Genomic DNA, 18956 nt, shown 5'->3' on the forward strand with positions numbered 1-18956 from the left:
GTACTCTGGGCTGAGGACTTGTGCTCTCTAGGAGACACTGCCAGTAGTTGCAGTAATGAATTGGTTACACAAATTCATGCCTAAACCCCCTAGAATTCCATTGCATCTCTGCTAAGCATCTAAGTTAATCTTCTGCTTTTCTTGGAAAAAAAGGAGTTTTTTTCTGTTATCACTTGAATATCCAGTGCAAATCAGAACATAACACTCCATCAAAGGATAACCCACTTAACTAAGAATAGGTTTTTCTCAACCCTAGCACCTTGTGGAGCAGAAGATTTCTTTCTCCTTGGGGTCCTTGAGAACTGTTTATCAAGAGGGATATTTAGGTGCAAAATGTCCACATGCTTTAGATCTCATGTGAAAGACTGCATCAAGGAGAAGTGAGTTTGGACTGAAAAAATGTGGATGCTATTTATGTCAAGGGCCTAAACAAATATTTTCTTTAGGCTGCTGCACAGAGTCTGAAGACAAAATAGTTAGACAGTAGAGGGGCATAATTTATGTGGAAGAGTTACTTCTCAGCAATGAAGGTTTTAAGGACAGCTGGCAAATAAGATAGATTTGATGAAGTTCTGCTTTGTTCAGGGGCAAAACACATTTTCAGCATCTTGTTAAATGTAATTTGAAACAAGATGTGTGACTTTTTCTGGCACAGCAATTCCTCTCATTTCCTGTCAAATGGCTCTTGTCAAATTAGGCTGCTTGGAGTTATAGACAGGGAACATTTCTCTCATTTTGTCTTCCTTAGGGTATCTAGCACAATATAAGTGCAACAACAAAAACATAGACATCAATTTATGATATGGATGCTATTTTGCCTACAATAACTTCTCTGAAAAGCTACCATCATTTCTGTTTTAAGGAGTGCACTTAGTGAAGAATGAATTTTACCCTCTAGCTTCTTATTATCACAGAAGGTTTTATGCCATACTGCCAATATTCATATTTTCAATGTTTCTGATCCTTTTTCAATGAAGGATAAAAATACAAATATTGAAAAATTTTCTCTATTTTATACAAACAAAGCCAATGAAAAACACTGATGGACTGCATGAAGGGGAAAGAAAAGTATATTTAAAAGTAGCACACTTCTTTCCTAAACAATTAAGAAGACTGTTTTTTTCTCTAGACTATTAATAAAATATTGAAGCTTTCAAAATTCATTACATGTGGGGCTAAATCAGTCTATTACAGATTTCTTGCAAGTATGACTGATGCATCATTTTTCAGCAGGAAATGTAAATTAAATTGAAATAAGAGGGTTGTACTTACTGTAGCTAATTCATCAAATTTTCCAAAAAGCTCATTCAGCAGCTTCACCAGCTCTTGGGCAGTACACTGTGATGCCAAACTAGTGAACCCCACAATGTCTGCAAACAAAATGCTGTAAAGAAGGAAAGAGACACAGAAAAATCAGTAGAGAAGATATCTTCACATTCTCATTACTTTCTTTCATAGCACAAATATGATCCAAAGCACAAACTCCAAAAAGTCCTGAAATATTATCAATAAAATGTCAGTTGCAAAAAACAAAAAAGGAAAATATTCAGAACAATAGGAATTAGTTTGGTGCTGTCAACTGTCATAGAGAAGTCTCAGATGCTTTCAATGGCTACATGCCTACCTGGCAGATGAGGTCAAGCACCTCATTCATGGAGTGCCCAATGAGTATTCTAGGAGCATGGTGAACAATTTATTCTCTTTGCAGCTACAATCTCCTCAGTTAAATCGGTTTCACAGGCAGTTTTGCACTGCTAGAGTTCCACAGCCAAACAGATAAGCCTTGCATGAGGTTTACTATGCACTGAAAGACAGGGGTTAATAATTTAGGTGCAGTAGCTCTGTGATGTGGTCTTACAGTAGCTCCCTGTGAGGAGCCAGAATCCACAATGTCAAGCCAGTATTTTCTACACTGTGCTGCCTGGCACAGGTAAGTGCCTAGCTTTCATCAGTAGTAACAAGGTTTTAATGTCCAACAATTTAATCTGCTTTAACAATCCCTGCTAGTCAGTGTTGATCAAGGGAGGTAATTGAAACAAGTGCAGGTACCATTGTGACTGAGAGAACAAAAATTCTTGTGTAAATCAGAAAACTCAAGAGTGTGGTGCTGTGATCCTTTCAACTCTTTAGATTCCTTCTGCTGGTAGAAGAACAGAACCAGGAACACACTGCATTTATCTCCAACAACTAGACTAGAAATGTCAAATTAATGAAAACACCAATAAACCATCCCATGATGGCCTAGGTATACTTGACATAGGGTAAAACTTAGTTTGCTAATTGTAAGTTGAATTAAACATTATGTACTCCTATCTGCCTCAACAAAACTTCACTCTTTAGACTAAAAAAAAATGCTAGAAAAGCAGGTCTAATCAATATACTGTTTTTCACTCTTCATAAGCAAGTCTCAATACTACTAATGTTTTACAAAAAAAGGCAAATACAACTCTTGACTCAGACCCTGTTTCTATAATTTCATTTAACCCATTTGTTTAAATCCCTTGTCCACCACAGAAGTAAGTAGCATACCCCAGCACAAAACCAACTCATCCAACGTTCAATGACATTGGTCTGCAAACAAAACCTCTATGCTGACATGTTAATCCTTGGGGCAGTGTCTCCATCAGCACTCCTTGGAAAATGCATTATGAGAACATTGCTGAAGATGGCCCTGGTTCAAGGAAAAAGTAGTTATTCCATTTCCATGCCATTTAAACATAACAAAAAGGCTTCTTACAATAAAAAAAAAACAAACAAACAACTCAGCATTTAGTTAATTTTACTGATTCATGTCTCTGCTGTCCTAAAAGTGAACCAGTCAAGTGATGGGTAAAGTAAAATGGATTAACAGAGTTCAATAACACCAGCAAAGTGACCTGGATATTTGGCCCATGAAAGCAGCTGTGGGAAAGCTGCAAGGCATGGGAGGAGGTTTCACATTGTGAACAGATTTTTGGTGGGAGGCTGATTCTCTGTGAAATTGAAGCCACAAGAAAACTGTTTCTTGTGGAGAAGCCTCCATGGTATGGCAAGAAAGACTCCTGTCCCTAAGTGAACTGAAGAAAGATTATTTTAGAGGTGGTAAACTGATTAAAAGTCCCAGGTTTTGTCTCTTTACGTTGTCAGTGGGAAAGAAAAGATGGTGTGGGAGGAAGAGAAGAAGACTGAAAGTTTATTCTGATTTATTCTGATCTTCTTTTAATTCTGTTAATACAGTTTTCTTTATACCCTTTAAAGTTTGAACCTGCTTTGCTTTCCTCCTAATCCTTATCCCACAGCAGAAAATGAGCAAATAATTCTAGTGTGTGCACTGGCATTTGACCAGCATTAAACTCACTACATTAATTGGTGCATTGGCCAGGAAACTCAGATAGGTGAACCAAAACCACTACACTTAATTGGTATTTCCACCTGGTTTTTGAACTGAAACCACCACACCCATCTGTGTCCATCTGTTGCCTTTTCCCACACTACCTGTATGCAAGTATGTGGGGCAGCACCAACACATATCTCACTGTACAACATCTAAAAGAAATTAAATCAGCATCTTGATCTGTGACATGGAGTCAAATTACCCAACTGATGCAATAAACGTTTTTACGTTTTGCTCAGATTTTTGGAAAGTAAAGGACAAGACGTTCTTTATGAGGAGATAGCAAAGTCAGTCACAGGGATTGAGAACAGAGAAGAGATTTGAATTCTTGCTGTGGCCATGAAATCATAATGATACTAAAGAGAGAAATTATAAGATATACAATTCCAGTCATAAACCTGAGCTGTTTCCAGGGCCACATATAATCAAATATTCTGAAAGTCTAAATCCCCACACTGTCACTGAAATTCCCTTTCCTCTGTTTTGGATATATTATTAACACAAAAATACTGAAAGCTTTAAATTTAGGGCATGTCTAACACACTCAGAAAAGTTAAACAAAGCAGCTACAGGAGTGACATCACTGTTAAAGCATATTAATCACTCCAGCAGATACACTCATTCAAGAGCAAAGTAGTCTTACTTCACAATAACTTAATCTGTAATTGCTATGGAGGTCCTCATCCTCAGAGAGGATTAAACTAGAGTAAACTAAAGATACTTATTTATGCATGAAAGATTCCTCATAATGGTGTGGTATACAAAGGAACACTTCAAAATGATTGCCAAGTAATTTTATTTTTAAAAATGCAAATGTTGGCATATATATAGAAACAAGAAGTAAGAAGCTACCAATTAACAATTGTTTCTCTTAATGACCATTCAGGGATGTAACTGTCCTTTCTTTAATTCCACACAATTAAACAATTTGATTCCACAGAATGAATAATGCCATTGGGCACTTTGGTGGAAAACCAGAAAAAAAGCCAACAATCTCCTTTAATTATTCTTTAATTATTAATGAAAGAAGATAAATGAATGTGGAAAGAAATTGGAAACAAAGGCCAAAGTGACTTCTGCTCACTCAGCAGCACAGCTTGCACATGACTCAAGCCCTGCAAGCACAAGCAATGTGAATGTGGTTAGGAAGGCTAGGTAGCTATTAGAGTGTTGTAACAGCTACAGAGAAATAGTTACAGAGGCTGCTGTTGTCTCATTGCCCAGGGGCTCAGCAATGCTCCACAATCTTGCACGGCACAGAAATGAGACTGACTAGACTAGAGTTCTCCAGATTTTCTGCTTTCCCCTTTCTAAAAATGAGGGATATAGTTCCCTGTTTCCAGTCATTAGGGACTTCACCTCACTACCATGACTTTTCAAATATGATAGTGGCTTAGCAATGTCATCTGCCAGTTCCTTCAGAGCTCACAGATTAATCTGCTTGGGTCCTATGGATTTGCACAAATTCAGGCTCCTTAGATGGTCTTGAACCTCATCCTCACATGTTGGTTTTTTTTTTTTACTTTGGTGGCGTGGCTGGGGCACTTGTGTTGAAGAATGAGGTGCAGACATTGTTGAGAACCTCAGCCTTCCCTTTGGCCAAGGTAGTCAGGTCTCCTATGCCCTATTTGAGAGAATCCAAGATATCCCTAGCCTTTCTTTTGCTTACAACATATCTATAGAAGCCTTTTCTGCTACCCTTAATATCCATGCCAGACTCAATTCTGTCTGGGTATTGGCTTCCCTAACCTTGTCCCTAACTTCCTGTATAATTCCCCTGTTTTCTGTCCTTGTTTCCACTTCCTGAAAGCTTCTTTTTTAGCTCTGGGTTTGCTCAGCAGCTCCTTATCCATCTGTGATGGCCTCCTAGCATTTTGGCCAGATTTCCTTCGTGTTGGGTGCATAAATTTGGCATAACAGAACTCCCAAACTCAACCAGGCTAGAAGTAAATGAGTCCCCGGGTGAAACAATGGTAGGTTGGATTCCAACTCAAACAGGGCACCCCAGCCAATTCCATTCAATCCTGAATGCAGAGAAATCAGTTGGTCAGTGAGCTGGGTGGTGTTGAAACCTCGACCAGGCAGTTGATCAAGTTGGGGAATTTTGAATCTCCTGTTAAAGGGGGTGTGCATCAATAAATCTGGGCTGTGTTGCATGATCTCAGTGTGTTCAGTCATGTGCCTGTCTCCAAAAATGCGACCCAAATATAACAAGTGGTGACCTGCCAACAGGATGACACAGCTGCCACGTCAATGTGGTTAAATATTTCCTTTGTGTTCATAGCTTTAAATTATAATGAGTGGTAAAGTATTATAAAGAAAAATACTAAAAGTTTCCATAAACTCCACAGATCTTAAAGTGTCTGAGGGCTAAGTCTGTACGAAGATAAATGTTTCATTAGCAAATTTCAGTTGTAGACTTTTCTGACTATTTTCCACCTGTGACTTCTGTTTACAATGTCTGTACAATCATTTTCAAGATGAAAACCACTAACAACTATCTTTCATATCTGTTCATAGCTAAAACATTGACTTCTCTTGAAGTCAATAGCAGTTTCCTGAATATAGCAAGTCTGTCACTGCTATCACTGAAATACTAATTTGCATATTTTCTTATCTTTGAGCCAAAGTATGGCCATGGCTTTTAATACTGCGTTTTTTGTAGCTAAGCATGCAGATGAAATAATAACAAAACTGAAGTCACTTGAGATTATAGAAAGGTTAAAAACTATACATGAGAAGGTATCAACAGGAACTTCTAATTTGCAAAAATGGTTTGTCCTGCAGCTTCAAGGTTATGCCTTTATACTTTTTCTGAAGAAAGCATATTAATTAAGATGCATGATCATCCAAAAAAACATGTTTAAATTAATTGGAATTGTTGATTAGCCCATGTATACTGTAAATTAACACTTCCCTTTTTCATTTTTCTTGACTAACCCTGACTCTTCATAGTAAACTGTTTCCAGAAAGGACTTGAACTGATACATACATTATGTTCATACAATATTCATGGTAATATTCACTTGGACTTCATCATCTTACAGTGTTGATGCTTACAAATGCAGATAAAGATGACAGAACAGGTATTTGACTGACACTTTGTAATAACTCTAGATAATAGCAGCTTAACATTTAGTTTTGTCACTTTCAATTTGATGATTAATCATAAATCCTTCAAAGAAAAATATACCATGCAAAGTAAAATCATGAAGTTATAAGGAAAATGCACACATGCCTTTCACTGCTTTATAGAATTTTCTTTGAAATTATTTGATTTTTCTAAAACTTAACTTGTGAACCTACAGATACATTGTAAGGGTCTTAGTAAATTTATTTCAAAGGTATTTCAGACAGCAAGATTAGCAGTAACATTTTGCATTTCATTTCAATAGTTCTTGTTAATTTCTTTTGCACATAACTCATAAGATACTAATTTCTTTAAAATACGCTTTAATTTATACAGAGGAATGTTATTATTTTAGTCTACAACTATGACCCACAACTGGGTTTTGCAAAATGAATGCTCATGGAAATAGTGATTTGACAATCTTAGGTACATTTGCGTAGAGACATCTGAGCCAGAACCCAGAAAAGCAGACTCTCTGTCTGGAATATCTGGAATGCCTATGCACTGTTCCAGGCACCCATCAGAGGTATTGACACCTCGAGGTGGTTTTTCAGCCTGGTGAAGACAGAGTTCCAGACTGACATAGCAGCCTTCCAGACCCTAAGGGGGTCTACAACAGAGCTGGAGATTGACTTTTTATCAGGTTCTCTACTGATAGGACAAGTGGGAATGGTTTTAAACTAAAACTGGGTAGATTTAGATGAAATGCAAAGAAGAAATTCTTCACTAAGAGGGTGGATCAGGTTTCAAAGAGAAGCCATGGATACACCATCTCTGGAAGTATTCAAGCTCAGGCTGGTCAGGTTTTTGAGCAACATTATGTATTGAAAGATGAACCTGACTTAGACACAGAGACAGGACTAGATGATCTTTGAAGGCTCTGTCCTACTCAAACCATTCTATGTTTTGATATGATTCCAATGTTTAATGGAAGTTTCCTAAGGATTTTTTTTTTAAAGCTACCTGGACTATTTGGTTTGAAACACCAACAGCTATTTCTAACTTGTTCTGGTATATAAATTCTGAACAAAAGCCAAGCAGCAGCACAGTGAGCAAGTTCAGGAAAGGAAACAGTATAAACAGACATTTGTCTCCTCTGTCACAAAGACAAGCTGGTTCAGCACTGGCGTACGAGTTACATACATCATTATCTCATACTCCTTGACAATCTGAAACATTTCTGGGTAAAAACAAGCCCAGAGTTATCACTCCAGGACCTTCTGTATTGCTGCTTTTTCCCCCCATGTTTCCTGCAGGCAGGCATAGCCAGCACCTGCACAGTGCCTGCAGTCCCCCTGCACCACAGCGGAGGCACCTGCACCTGCTAGACCTGAGTGCAGAAAGCCTGTGGCTTGGATTGAGAAATTTAAGCTGCTTCCCAAGGGTGAGTATTGACAGAGCAACTCTTTTCTATGTCACTCTACTGGCATTCAGAAGGAGAAATCCTTCCAGGTTGCACAAGAGATTTGACAGCTCGTAGGTAGTAAATGTTTGCTTTTAACAGTAATCATTCACGTGCTTTGTGCACTTGAATAGTCCTGCTGTTTTCAATGGAGGCACTTGTATAAATAAGTACTCTGCAAAGTAAGGAGGGTTGTATGCCCTGTTTTTATTTTCATTTCGTTCATTTGTTTAATTAAAATACAGCTTACAGTAAAAAGGGTATTTTAATGGCATATGGTGCCTCAGAAAGGAACCTGTAGGACTCTTTTAGCCTCAAAGGTCAAACATAAGGGAAGTTTATTATTAATTTTATTTATTACTCACTCCAATGTTTAAGAAAAAAGTGCTGTCTAAAATTAAAGAGGGCTTTTAAAAATAAAAACAAAGGCAGGCTGTGTTTTTTTAAATAATACTTATTTACAAAAACTAGCTCACTGTTAATTCTTACAAGTTCAGAAAGACTACATACAAAAGTTTGTTAATAGGCATCATGACCACAGCTTTTTAAAACATTGGAATGGATAAGATAAATTAAAAAATTATTTAAGTTCTTATGTTTTCTGAAAGACAGGACAGACTAGAAATATTTGCTCATAAGTATCTGCAGATTGTGTTCTGGCTTCAGATTGAGTCTCAAGAACCTCTAAAATGCCATAAGGAATATTTTTATTAGTAGGTTTGAAATCAGGCAGTGTGTTTCCTAAAATTAATATCTCTTTTTACAAAGCATCCAGATCTATTTCACGCTTATAAAAATAAGGCTAAATGAAACTGCTGTACCACAGGCCCAAGAAATTTTTAGCTGTTCAATGTTAACTTCCTTTTTATCTCTTCAACATTGTTTGAGTCACAGAATGAAGCAAGAAGTTTTTTGGCAATATAGGAAGTCAGCCATATCCTTATCCATCCATGAGTTGAAACAGTTTTATGAATATCTAATATCCATTCCAAAAAGAGATAAACAACAGAATGTGTTGAGATTTCCATACAGGGCATATATTTGAGCTGAAACTCAATTAGAAATTTTCAGAATTTAATTATGGGTCCATGGAGAGATCAGTCAGGTCTATTGAGTTTTTACAATAGATGCTGTACCTACATGTATGATCTGTAAATTTCTCATCCCTGCAGGAATAAGGAAATAAAGAAATATGAATCTTAAATTTATTAACTTAATCTTAAAAAAAGTATGTCTCCTTCATGTTACAAAGCATATTTCTGAGCACCACTGAAGACCTGGTCTGTTGGGTATATACTTGACATCTGGTTCCTACATCTTCCACGGTGTCCTTATCTGGGACTATTCCAGTAAAATAACACTTGCAATGTTTTGAATCAGCTCATAGACTGTATACAGACTATTTCCTTCTGATAAACCACAGGTATTATATTAGTTGTAATTATTTTGGCTTCCTGGTTGTTGAATTTATTTTTCTTGCCATATTGGATTTGTGTTTGCATATCTTGTTTTGCATGAGACATTTGCATTAGGTTATTTGTCTCCATTTAAAACACATGCTCTCATTTCTTACTGCACAGCAATTCTGTTCAAAAACTTTACAAGGTATCAGATGTACTACAGATCTGGGAAAAGCTGATCAAAGGATGACACATTCCTCTCCAGAGGCACAGTGAGTTGCAGGCAGTCATTCAACAACTCTTGGGTAGTTGATAAAATATTCACCAACTAATTGATAAACCAGGACTGTTGCTATGGTTATCTGAAACATGCCAGTACTTTTTCCCAGTCCCATTCACTTCTTACAGAGATATGTGTATCTCCATTGTAACATGCTTTTCTGGAAGGAGGCAAAGAAGGCAGTTGTATGAATGTCTTATTTTTCACATGAAACTCTGTCCCTACTGGGACGTGAGATTTATTGGACACTACTTCACCCCATTTGCATTACTTAAATAAATGGAAATACAGTTTCTTGTAAGTACAGATGATGAAGGGAGGTCTACTATTTTCAGTTCTCTTCCCTGATGATATTACCTGTGACATTAAAATGAGCCCATCTTACTTGGGCTTCATTTGCCCCAAAAGTACCTTCTTAATGTCAGAGAATGAATTCACCTCTCCAGACAGGGTATTTGGATTAAAAAAAACTTTTACAAACTCCACATTGAAGCAGTGAATAAGCTATAGAAGTTTCAGTAGTTATGTGAAAAAAAACATGCCATGTAACTCCTGAGGTTACATTTCAAAAAAGTCTTAGCAAAAGAGAGGACTCAGATGCACTATAATCAATTGCAGAGTTGTTTAAGATGACTGTACACAATATAATGAATGCAGGGACCTGTGACACATGCAAGATATAAATATACTAATCATGATATAATTATCAGTGTTACCTTGACTATATATACCTGACTATAAGGGCAACCAACAGTTGTATACATATGTTTCATAGCATTGTGAGGACATAATTTTTAGATACAATTTTTATAAGTATATTAAGGAATGTGATCACCAAAGGGTCAAAGCAGAAGACACCAAGCATCAAAACCTGGCATAGCTGAGACTTGGTTAGTAAAACTGACTGTAAATAGACAGGTTATCATTCAAAGATGGAGGACGGGCAAGAAACAGAAAAAAAAATTCAAATGGTGTTGGTGAGGAGTACAACAGACAAAAACATATGATATAAACAAGGATAAGTGAAGGAATAAGACAGCTCACTTAGGTTTTGAATGTGTCCTTCAGGAGCTCTCGGATCAGACTTTGACAATTGAGAACCATCAGATACTGCAAACAACATCGTCATTTTCAGTATCAGCTTTGGGGCAGGGTGCACTTAGAACCAACTTTAAACTGATGGTTAAAGACCAAGTTTTGTATGCAAACTGATGAGATTAATATTATGCAAGATTTAATCATTAACATGAAATAAGCTACTAATTTTTAATTCAGTAATGTTAAATTTTACAGCACAAAACTAACCTAATATGGCAGACTTCTGCACACTCCCAACACAGACATCTCTGATTCCCTGATTGACAGGAATGCTTTCAGTTGCAACAGCTTAGTCACTAGGAATTGGTCCTTGTATATATTAAAGATCAATGGGAGGTATATATTAAATCTTGAGAGAAGAAGCTTAGCAGTGGATGAAGAAGTTTACTCCTTTGCTACATGAGTACACCATGCAAATCAAGGCAGCTCTGTGGCATCACTTACAAACACTGCACCTTGTTTAGCAAAAGGGTGACACTGACTGAACTTCTTTGATACTGCTTTTGATGTGGAAGCAAGGCAGTAGTGTGATAAAACACAGACAAGGTCTTTAAGGAATTTGTTTTGGAGGCAAAGAAGAATAACAAATGAGAATGCACTTTAAGAAAAAGCATTATAAATGACAGCACCTGCACAGAGTCAACTACTGAACAAGAGCAAGAAGCAGAAGTGAGCCTTAGTCAATAATCTCTGGGGGATAATGCTCATGTGATGTGGACAAATACACATTTCTTTATGTTTACATCACATTTTCTTTCTGTGTTTCTATGCTATTACCCAGGAAAATATATTAATTTAGAAGCAATTCATCTTAATATCTGAAAAATATAAATGTGTAAAAACAACCATGCAGAATAAATACTCCTGTTCACCCAAAACATAATACAGTACAAAAGCAATGAGCAGTCATTTGGAAAAAGTTGTCAGTCTCCCGGCACTACTATTCTAAGATGTTTATTGATTCAGACTTATCTCCTGAGAAGATTATTAAATCTTCCTGGTGCACCTATTCTTCTACTTTGTATAAATGATAAACGTTTACTGTACTGCTTTTTTTTTTTTTTTTCCTCTGAAACCTGACTGCAATTATACATCACTGTCCTTGTACTAAATACTCTTAGTTCTTTAGATAATTTCACAGGCTACATCATTCTTACCTAACATTGTCATGCCTTTGAATGTAAATCTTGTGGAAAATCCTTTCAGGAGGCTTCAGGAAGTCTTCCTTCATTTCCATTGCAACATTCCTGGGCAAAAGGCTCATCAAGAGACGTTCCTAAGAGAAAATATAAACATCAGTTTTGTGGTAATAGTGTGTGACCATTTTCCAAAAGTTTTAAACTAGCTAACTGGACAACCTTCTCTTAATCTGCTTCATTAAAATGTCTGCTGCATAAATAATATGAACCATTTATCTCAAACTCTTGCAAATGGTGTGGGTGTCTTTTCTTAAGTCTTCTGCACTAAAAAAACCAATAACAGAAACAACAACAAACCAGAAACAACAACAAAGCAGAAAAAACAAACCTACAGAGAAAAAGCCAGTTTCAAGAGAATATAATTGTTCATATTTTTCATTAACATCATAGCTCTAATAATAACAACTTACTTTATTCTTAGCAGCATTTATCCGTCTGGCTGGGAAAGACTTCCCAGGATCATTTGCTATCCTTTTGTGTGTCTTATTTCTTCCTGGATATAATGAAAGTGTTACATTACAAGGACTTTGACAGCTGGTTATTAAGCAGTGAGAGTAGATGATGGATTTATCCGCTGTCAAATTCAGTGGAACAGTAAGCACAGTTTTAATGGCATCTTGGCCAGTGTGGCAATGTCTTTAATGACCTACATCAGTACAAAACCCTGTCTAAACACATCTTCTTGCTATAATCACAGAGAATTTTTTAGCATGGGTCACTGACCTACATAAAAAGGGTCCCTAATATTATGGATCTTGTCAGTATTGACTATAAAGTCCCATGCAGTTTTTCCACATATTCTGGCCCATTCAAAGGTACCATCTGGAAAATCTGCAGCTGCTGTTCTTAGGTGTTGTAAGGTGTCCTTAGATACCTACTCAAGTTGTGTTTTCACCCAGAAAATGCTTGCCATTTAAAATGCATTTCCACATTTATCCATCAGACATACTAGTTTCAGCCATGACAACAGTCTGAATGAATTCACATAACCACATCCAATCTAATTCAGGAATTTCGGGTTCCAGACAACAGCAGGTGAGGCTAGAGCAAGGAAGGTGTACCCTTGGTGGAAGAGGATTAGGTCAGGGAATAATTAAGCAAACTGGATAGATGTAAGTCCATGGTCCCTGGCAGGGACTGAGTGAACTGTCAGAAGTTACTGTAAGGCCGCTCCTAATAGTCAAACATGGTGACTGGGGGAAGTGATGCAAGACTGCAGAAAGTTCTCTAGCCAAGAAGGACAAGAAGGAGGACACAGGGAACTGCAGGCCAGTCAGTTTCACCTTGGGTGCTGAAAGTGATGAAGCATCTCACCCTGGAAACCAAGGTGGTTAGATTAGATGGCTTTCCAGAGTGCCCTTCCTGCCTCAACTATTCTGTGATTCTGATATCTGACAATCTAGAGCCACTGTAATGGCAGCTGCAAGATGTCTATTCAGAAGTGCTTATTTTGGCCCAACCACGTCCTCCTTTGCTTTAATCGCTATTAAATAAATGAGAAAAAGTAAGAAGAGGATATCTGCAAGTGCTTTTGTGTTGCTAACATGCACACATTTACCATCAAAAAATACTAAACGTTTTTTCAAACATTTTTTTATTTTAACAGTTTCTTCTGGGAGACACATTAAAAGAAGAAACAAGTTAAACGTTGTAGAACTGCCTAGGTGAACTTTAGAGTAAAGTTCTGTCATATGTTTTTGGTGGTCCTATTGTCTTGAGGCTAAGGATCATCAGCCCTCTTCCCTACTCTTATGTATATGTAGCAGGACATTACCCCCTGCCACAGAAGAGCTTATCTGCTATGTCCATCAGCTGGTCCATAGCTTGGGACACTGTCTCAAAGGAATTGGCTGAACAGATATCCAGCAGCAGTGAGTAATCTCTGGCACCAGGGAGGTGAGATCCCCAGCTGACAATAAACATCTCACCTTGAGAGTGAGATGTAGGAAGATCAGCTTGTAATTCTTCACAGAGAGACACATTGTTTTACTAACTATAAAAGCTGCACACATTTTCACAGAGATAGAAGCCTCCTACGCACACCCTGGAAATGTGCAGGACTTCTCCCATGAATTCAGATGCAAATTCTGTGGTTACCTCCCTGGGAATTAAGAGGAAGGATCCTATGTGTGATCCTATGTGCCCCATCAGCAACTAGATGGTAAACTACATGCAATCCTAATCTATACTATTTCTTCACTAGCTGTAATACTAGGTACCTCAGTTGTGTGCTGTATGCTATCTGCTACTAGTGTTTCTTTCCTTTATCCTGTGTAATATGTCATCTGTTAAAGTCTTATGTCTCGTAAATTTGTGTCAATTAAATAAATAATTCACTTTGTAATAGACCTAATTGACCATTATTAAGAACATTTGAACAAGAGTGATCTGGGGTGCAAGCCACCTGAAACAGAGCTACTACCAGAAATCTGAGTCAAAGGCAGGACTTCTTTAAGATCTCCTCTACATTCCTAACAATGTACACCAAGAATATTGCAAAGAATATTATGGAATTAAATATTTATTGACATTTGACAGCTATTTCCAAACAACCAAAGTATCTCATATCACTAAAAACAAATTGGTTATTTGCTGTAAATTTTAAGTTGATTTATTTAAGTATACTTATATTTCTGGAGCAGAATTGTATTTGGGAAACCCAAATTTTGGGTTACAATCCAAATAAGTATTTTATCCAGCAGATCTTACAAAGCTCTGTTGACTGCTACTTGTATCTTAAATTTGATTTACTGTGTTAGAGAAATAAACTGGGGTTATAGAATGAGCTGACCACCTCTCAGACAATAGAGATCACATACAAGAGAGGAATTTGTACTGATGGCTAAATTCTCTGGTGCTTAAGATGGCATAAGTGATGCTGCAATTTTATAAATATTGCTCTGGATGAGAAATTTACAATATCCGATAAGGACTAAATGTTCCCTGTAGCTTCTCTTTAATTGAACACATTAATCAAGATCTTCACCATTTTGCTGAAATAGATTAGTAAATTCCAAAACTGTTATGGAGAGAGTGAGTTTTAGACTTCTGTTTCCTAGAAAGTCAGACTTAACCAGACAAATAAGCAACCAAAAATTATACTGACAGACTCCTCCAGAGAGCAGTGCTAACTGAATAGTTCCCCTACAGCCTGCAAACACAATTGCAATAGGAGAATAAACAGCTCACAGATAATGTCTGCAGTGCATGGCAAATAACATGGAACACAGGGCAGGAATAAGAATAATTTCTGTGAAGGCAGCATTGGAGAGCTGTAGAATACAGCACCTGACAGCACTGAAATGTGCACATGCCAGATGTAATAAGGGAGGCCACAAAAATAATGATTCCTGTACATGTTAGGTTGACTATAACAAGACCTGAAGGAAATATATGAAAATCCTCTATCAAATGATAATGGCTTGCTTTATTCATTAGAGATGAGAAAAAGAATAAAAAATGACTACTACTGAAGAATTGTAGAGTCTATACAAAGAAGGTTGGCAGCCTCAGACTAATCAAGTGAGGAAAGACTCAGTTATGGCTTTTTCAAAGGGCAGCCACTGCTGACCTTTCAGACCGAGAAAGGAAGCAGCGGTGTGACTGTAAGGATTTGTCCCTGAAGGGGAGACTGGAAAATGTTAGAAAGAACCTGCAATGCAAAGTATCAAAGCACTGAAAGGAAATGAAAAACACCATCTAGCTCTCTAGAGAGAATATAACTCTCTTCTACTTACAGCAAAATCTCATCTGTCAAGTGAAGCAGTATTGCCCTTGAGGTCAGCCTAAGGAATACTGAAGGACTCAGAGTTTTGGAGCAGCACGAGTGAATTCATGTACACAAAATACAGCTGTTGGAAGGTTTGGGAAGGGGCTCTGTCTGGATCTTTATTCAGCAAGTCCTACTATTTTTGTCCAGTTTTTTAATTTGCTCCTGTATGGCTGATCTGATTATAAAAATAATCTGGAAACCAGGCTAAAAGGAAAACTGGCTGTATAGGTGTGCTGGATTTGCACACGACATTTAGTCAGGAAGGAAGGAGACATTCACGGAAATGATTTTTTTCTGAGAGCTTCCTCTATGTCTGACAAAAATCAATCAGGGATTAATTTTTAGAATTACTAACCTATTAAACCACTAAGAAGGTGTCTTGGGTTGCAATACAGGTTGGGACCAGCAATGTGTATTCTATCACCATCTGTTGAAGCCGGGTGGGGCAGTGATCCTTATCTCCATAGCACATACCATCTGCTAATGGGTCATCTTTAAAACCAGGTGGGGCAGTCATCTTTATCTTTTCCACAATCCATCCTTCCTCCAGGAAGATATCATCTGCTGTTGGGCCATTCAGTCCCACTGTATGACTGATAAAATTACATCATCCCACTGGGAGGTGCTCCAGCCAGGGGTAGGAGCCAAGCCTTTCCTACCTAGATAAAAACTGAGATTTTGGACAGCAAGGTATCCCTCTTTCCACTGGATTCCAGAGGAAAGATGGACGTTTCCACATCATCCCTGGACCTTCAGAGGAAAACTGCACCTTTCTACAGGAGCACTGCTCCAGCTGAACCACACCTGCCACTGCAGGAGGACTGCAGCCACCATTTAATGGGACTGCTACCAACACCCTGACTGACAGGGTGTCAGGTTGGATTCTGACTCTGTCAGTGTTTTGGGATCATTCTTTGTAATAATGTATTTTTATTTTAATTTTCCTTGTAAAGAACTGTTATTCCCAATTCCCATATCTTTGCCTGAGAGCCTCTTAATTTCAAAATTATAATAATTTGGAAGGAAGGGGTTTACGTCCTCCATTTCAAAAAGAAGCTCCTGCTTTTATTGCCAGACACCTGTCCTCCAAACCAGAACAGAAGGCTGAACACACCTCTGTGAAAACACATTTTAAAACAAACAAGGCCTGGAGAAGCTCTCTTCCCCTTCCACTCTGGAGCAGGTAACACCAGGCTGGGCCACGCAGGGCCGGGCGGGCTCTGACGCGGGGCTCGGGAGGTGTCAGGGCTCGGGAGGTGTCAGGGCTTGGGAGGTGTCAGGGCTCAGTGTCAGCCGATGGGCCGCGTTTCGGAGAGGGCAGGGCAGTCCCGCTCGGCGGCTCAGACCCCAGCCCGCCCCACCAGCATGGCCAGGGGCCCGTGCCTTGGCTGACATGGTGCCGCCGGCCCGGGCCGAGCACCGGGCAGGGCCCATCCCATCACAGCCCCTGTGGCCCAGGGGAGGGGCTGAGCCAGGCTCCCACCCCCGGAATGGAATGCAGCCAGAGTAACCATCGCTGTTTCTAGCTGGCCCCTGCTCTCCCGGCCGAGCCCCGGCGTGGCTGCCGAAAGACTCTCTATGGCAAATAGCTCCGTTCGGCACCCGGCAGGGATCGCGTGGCTGTCTGCAGACCTCAGGCAAGATATTCACTCTTTCTCTGCAAAGAATGAGACTTGCAGACACTTTGTTCTCTCTCTTGAGTGAAAGAAAAGGACACAGATGAAGACATGAACAGAAAACTGCACAGAGATATCGAATTCAGATAAGAAGGAGGAGTCAGGTCCCAAATGAGGGAGTGAGGAGAATTGTGAACCAAAATTAGTTTTTAAGCTATGGAGATTGATATGATTGATAAATCAGACACTCTTGTCTCTCTATAACTTATGAAATGGTTATGGGGTGGAAGAAATGTTCAAATTGGAGCCACAAACAAAGGCATTTGTGTTGAAATAAGCAGATGTTGAAGTAGCTGTGATCTCATGAGAAGTTTGAATGGACAAGAGAGAGATGAAGACCCCTGTTGCCCCCAAGGAAGAAGACAGATCTCTGTTTCCAAGAGAAGATGAGAGCTTTTGCTTGAACTTCTAATCCTTAAATTTATGTGCTCCATAAATTGACATGGTTCTCAATAACAGTTGTGGGAAACAGTCGAGGAAAGGACACTCTCATAGTTATCCGATTTCTGTTCTCCCAGGTGGCTGATCACTGTGACATCGAGGCCAAGAGAAAACTGTTTCTCGTGGAGAAGTCTCCATAGACTGAAGAGAGAGTCTCCTCTCCCTAAGTAAACTGGAGAGAGCTTTTTAGAGATTTTAAACTGAGTGATTTGTTTCTGTACATTGTCAGTGTGAAAGAAAAGAGGTTAGGGAGGAGGAAAAGTGTTCTGAAAATTTTATTCTGATTGTTATTATTTTCTTGTAGATTCTGGTACTAAAGTTTTCTTTATATCCTTCAAAGTTTGAGGCAGTTTTGTGTTCCTCCTAATCCTATCTCATAGCAGGAAATGAGTAAATGATTCAAGTGGGTGCAGTGGCAATTTAGCCAGCGCTAAACCTACCACAATAATTGGTGCATTGGCCAGGAAACCTCAAATTGGCAAACTCAAACCACTGCCAGAACTAAATCCATTAGCAGGATAGTGTGTTGAATAGAACAAGTGACAAAACTAATGGAAGATCACTCACATTTATGGTGACATTTATGCTTGAGTGATTGCTGCCTCTAACAGGGATGGGTGATGACAGGAAAAAATAGAAAGAGTAATGCAGGGAGCACTGATCAATTAGCAACAACTTTTACCAAAATAAAACAACAGTCATGTTGCAAACCACCTAATTGGTCACAAACTATTTTGTGTTGAGGTAGCTTCAACACATGACATATTCCTAAACACAGGGTCTAGTAGAAACAAAATGTTTCTACGTTTTATTCCATCTCAGCGGTTCACAATGTTTTTTAGAATTATTACAGCTGTTTTCTACACAGAACACTAAATTTTGGCCAAGCAACCAACTTACACTATTTTAGGAATTTGTACACTCTTCTCCTGCTGTAAATCTTCACTCAGCATTAAAACAGTCTAAAGTGAAATCACATGCTGAAAAAGAAATTATTTTCTGAGATTGTAATTGTCAGTCAATGATTTTGCATTCCCTGCAGAAATCTCGCTAAGAAAAGAAAATTATAGATGAGGACCTAGATCTCCTTCATTCACAACATTTTACATTCCCAATCCTGTTCTGGGATTTGAAATGCCAAACTAGGCTGCCTCTGCCAATTGTATCATCCTGATTAATAATCAT

General features: G+C 38.5%; 1 protein-coding gene across 1 annotated transcript in view; it reads right to left on the reverse strand.

The window, feature by feature from the left end:
* ADCY1 (adenylate cyclase 1) overlaps positions 1–18956 on the reverse strand; it is a 144240-nt gene that overhangs the window by 66436 nt on the left and 58848 nt on the right. The window contains exons 3-4 of the mRNA XM_079301983.1: positions 11841–11959; positions 1273–1384 (exon numbers count right to left, since the gene is read on the reverse strand). Of these exons, the coding sequence (XP_079158109.1) occupies positions 1273–1384; positions 11841–11959 (231 nt within the window). The remainder of the gene's footprint in view (positions 1–1272; positions 1385–11840; positions 11960–18956) is intronic.

The sequence above is a fragment of the Erithacus rubecula genome (assembly GCF_903797595.1).
Source record: "Erithacus rubecula genome assembly, chromosome: 3".
NCBI classification, from domain to species: Eukaryota; Metazoa; Chordata; class Aves; order Passeriformes; family Muscicapidae; genus Erithacus; species Erithacus rubecula.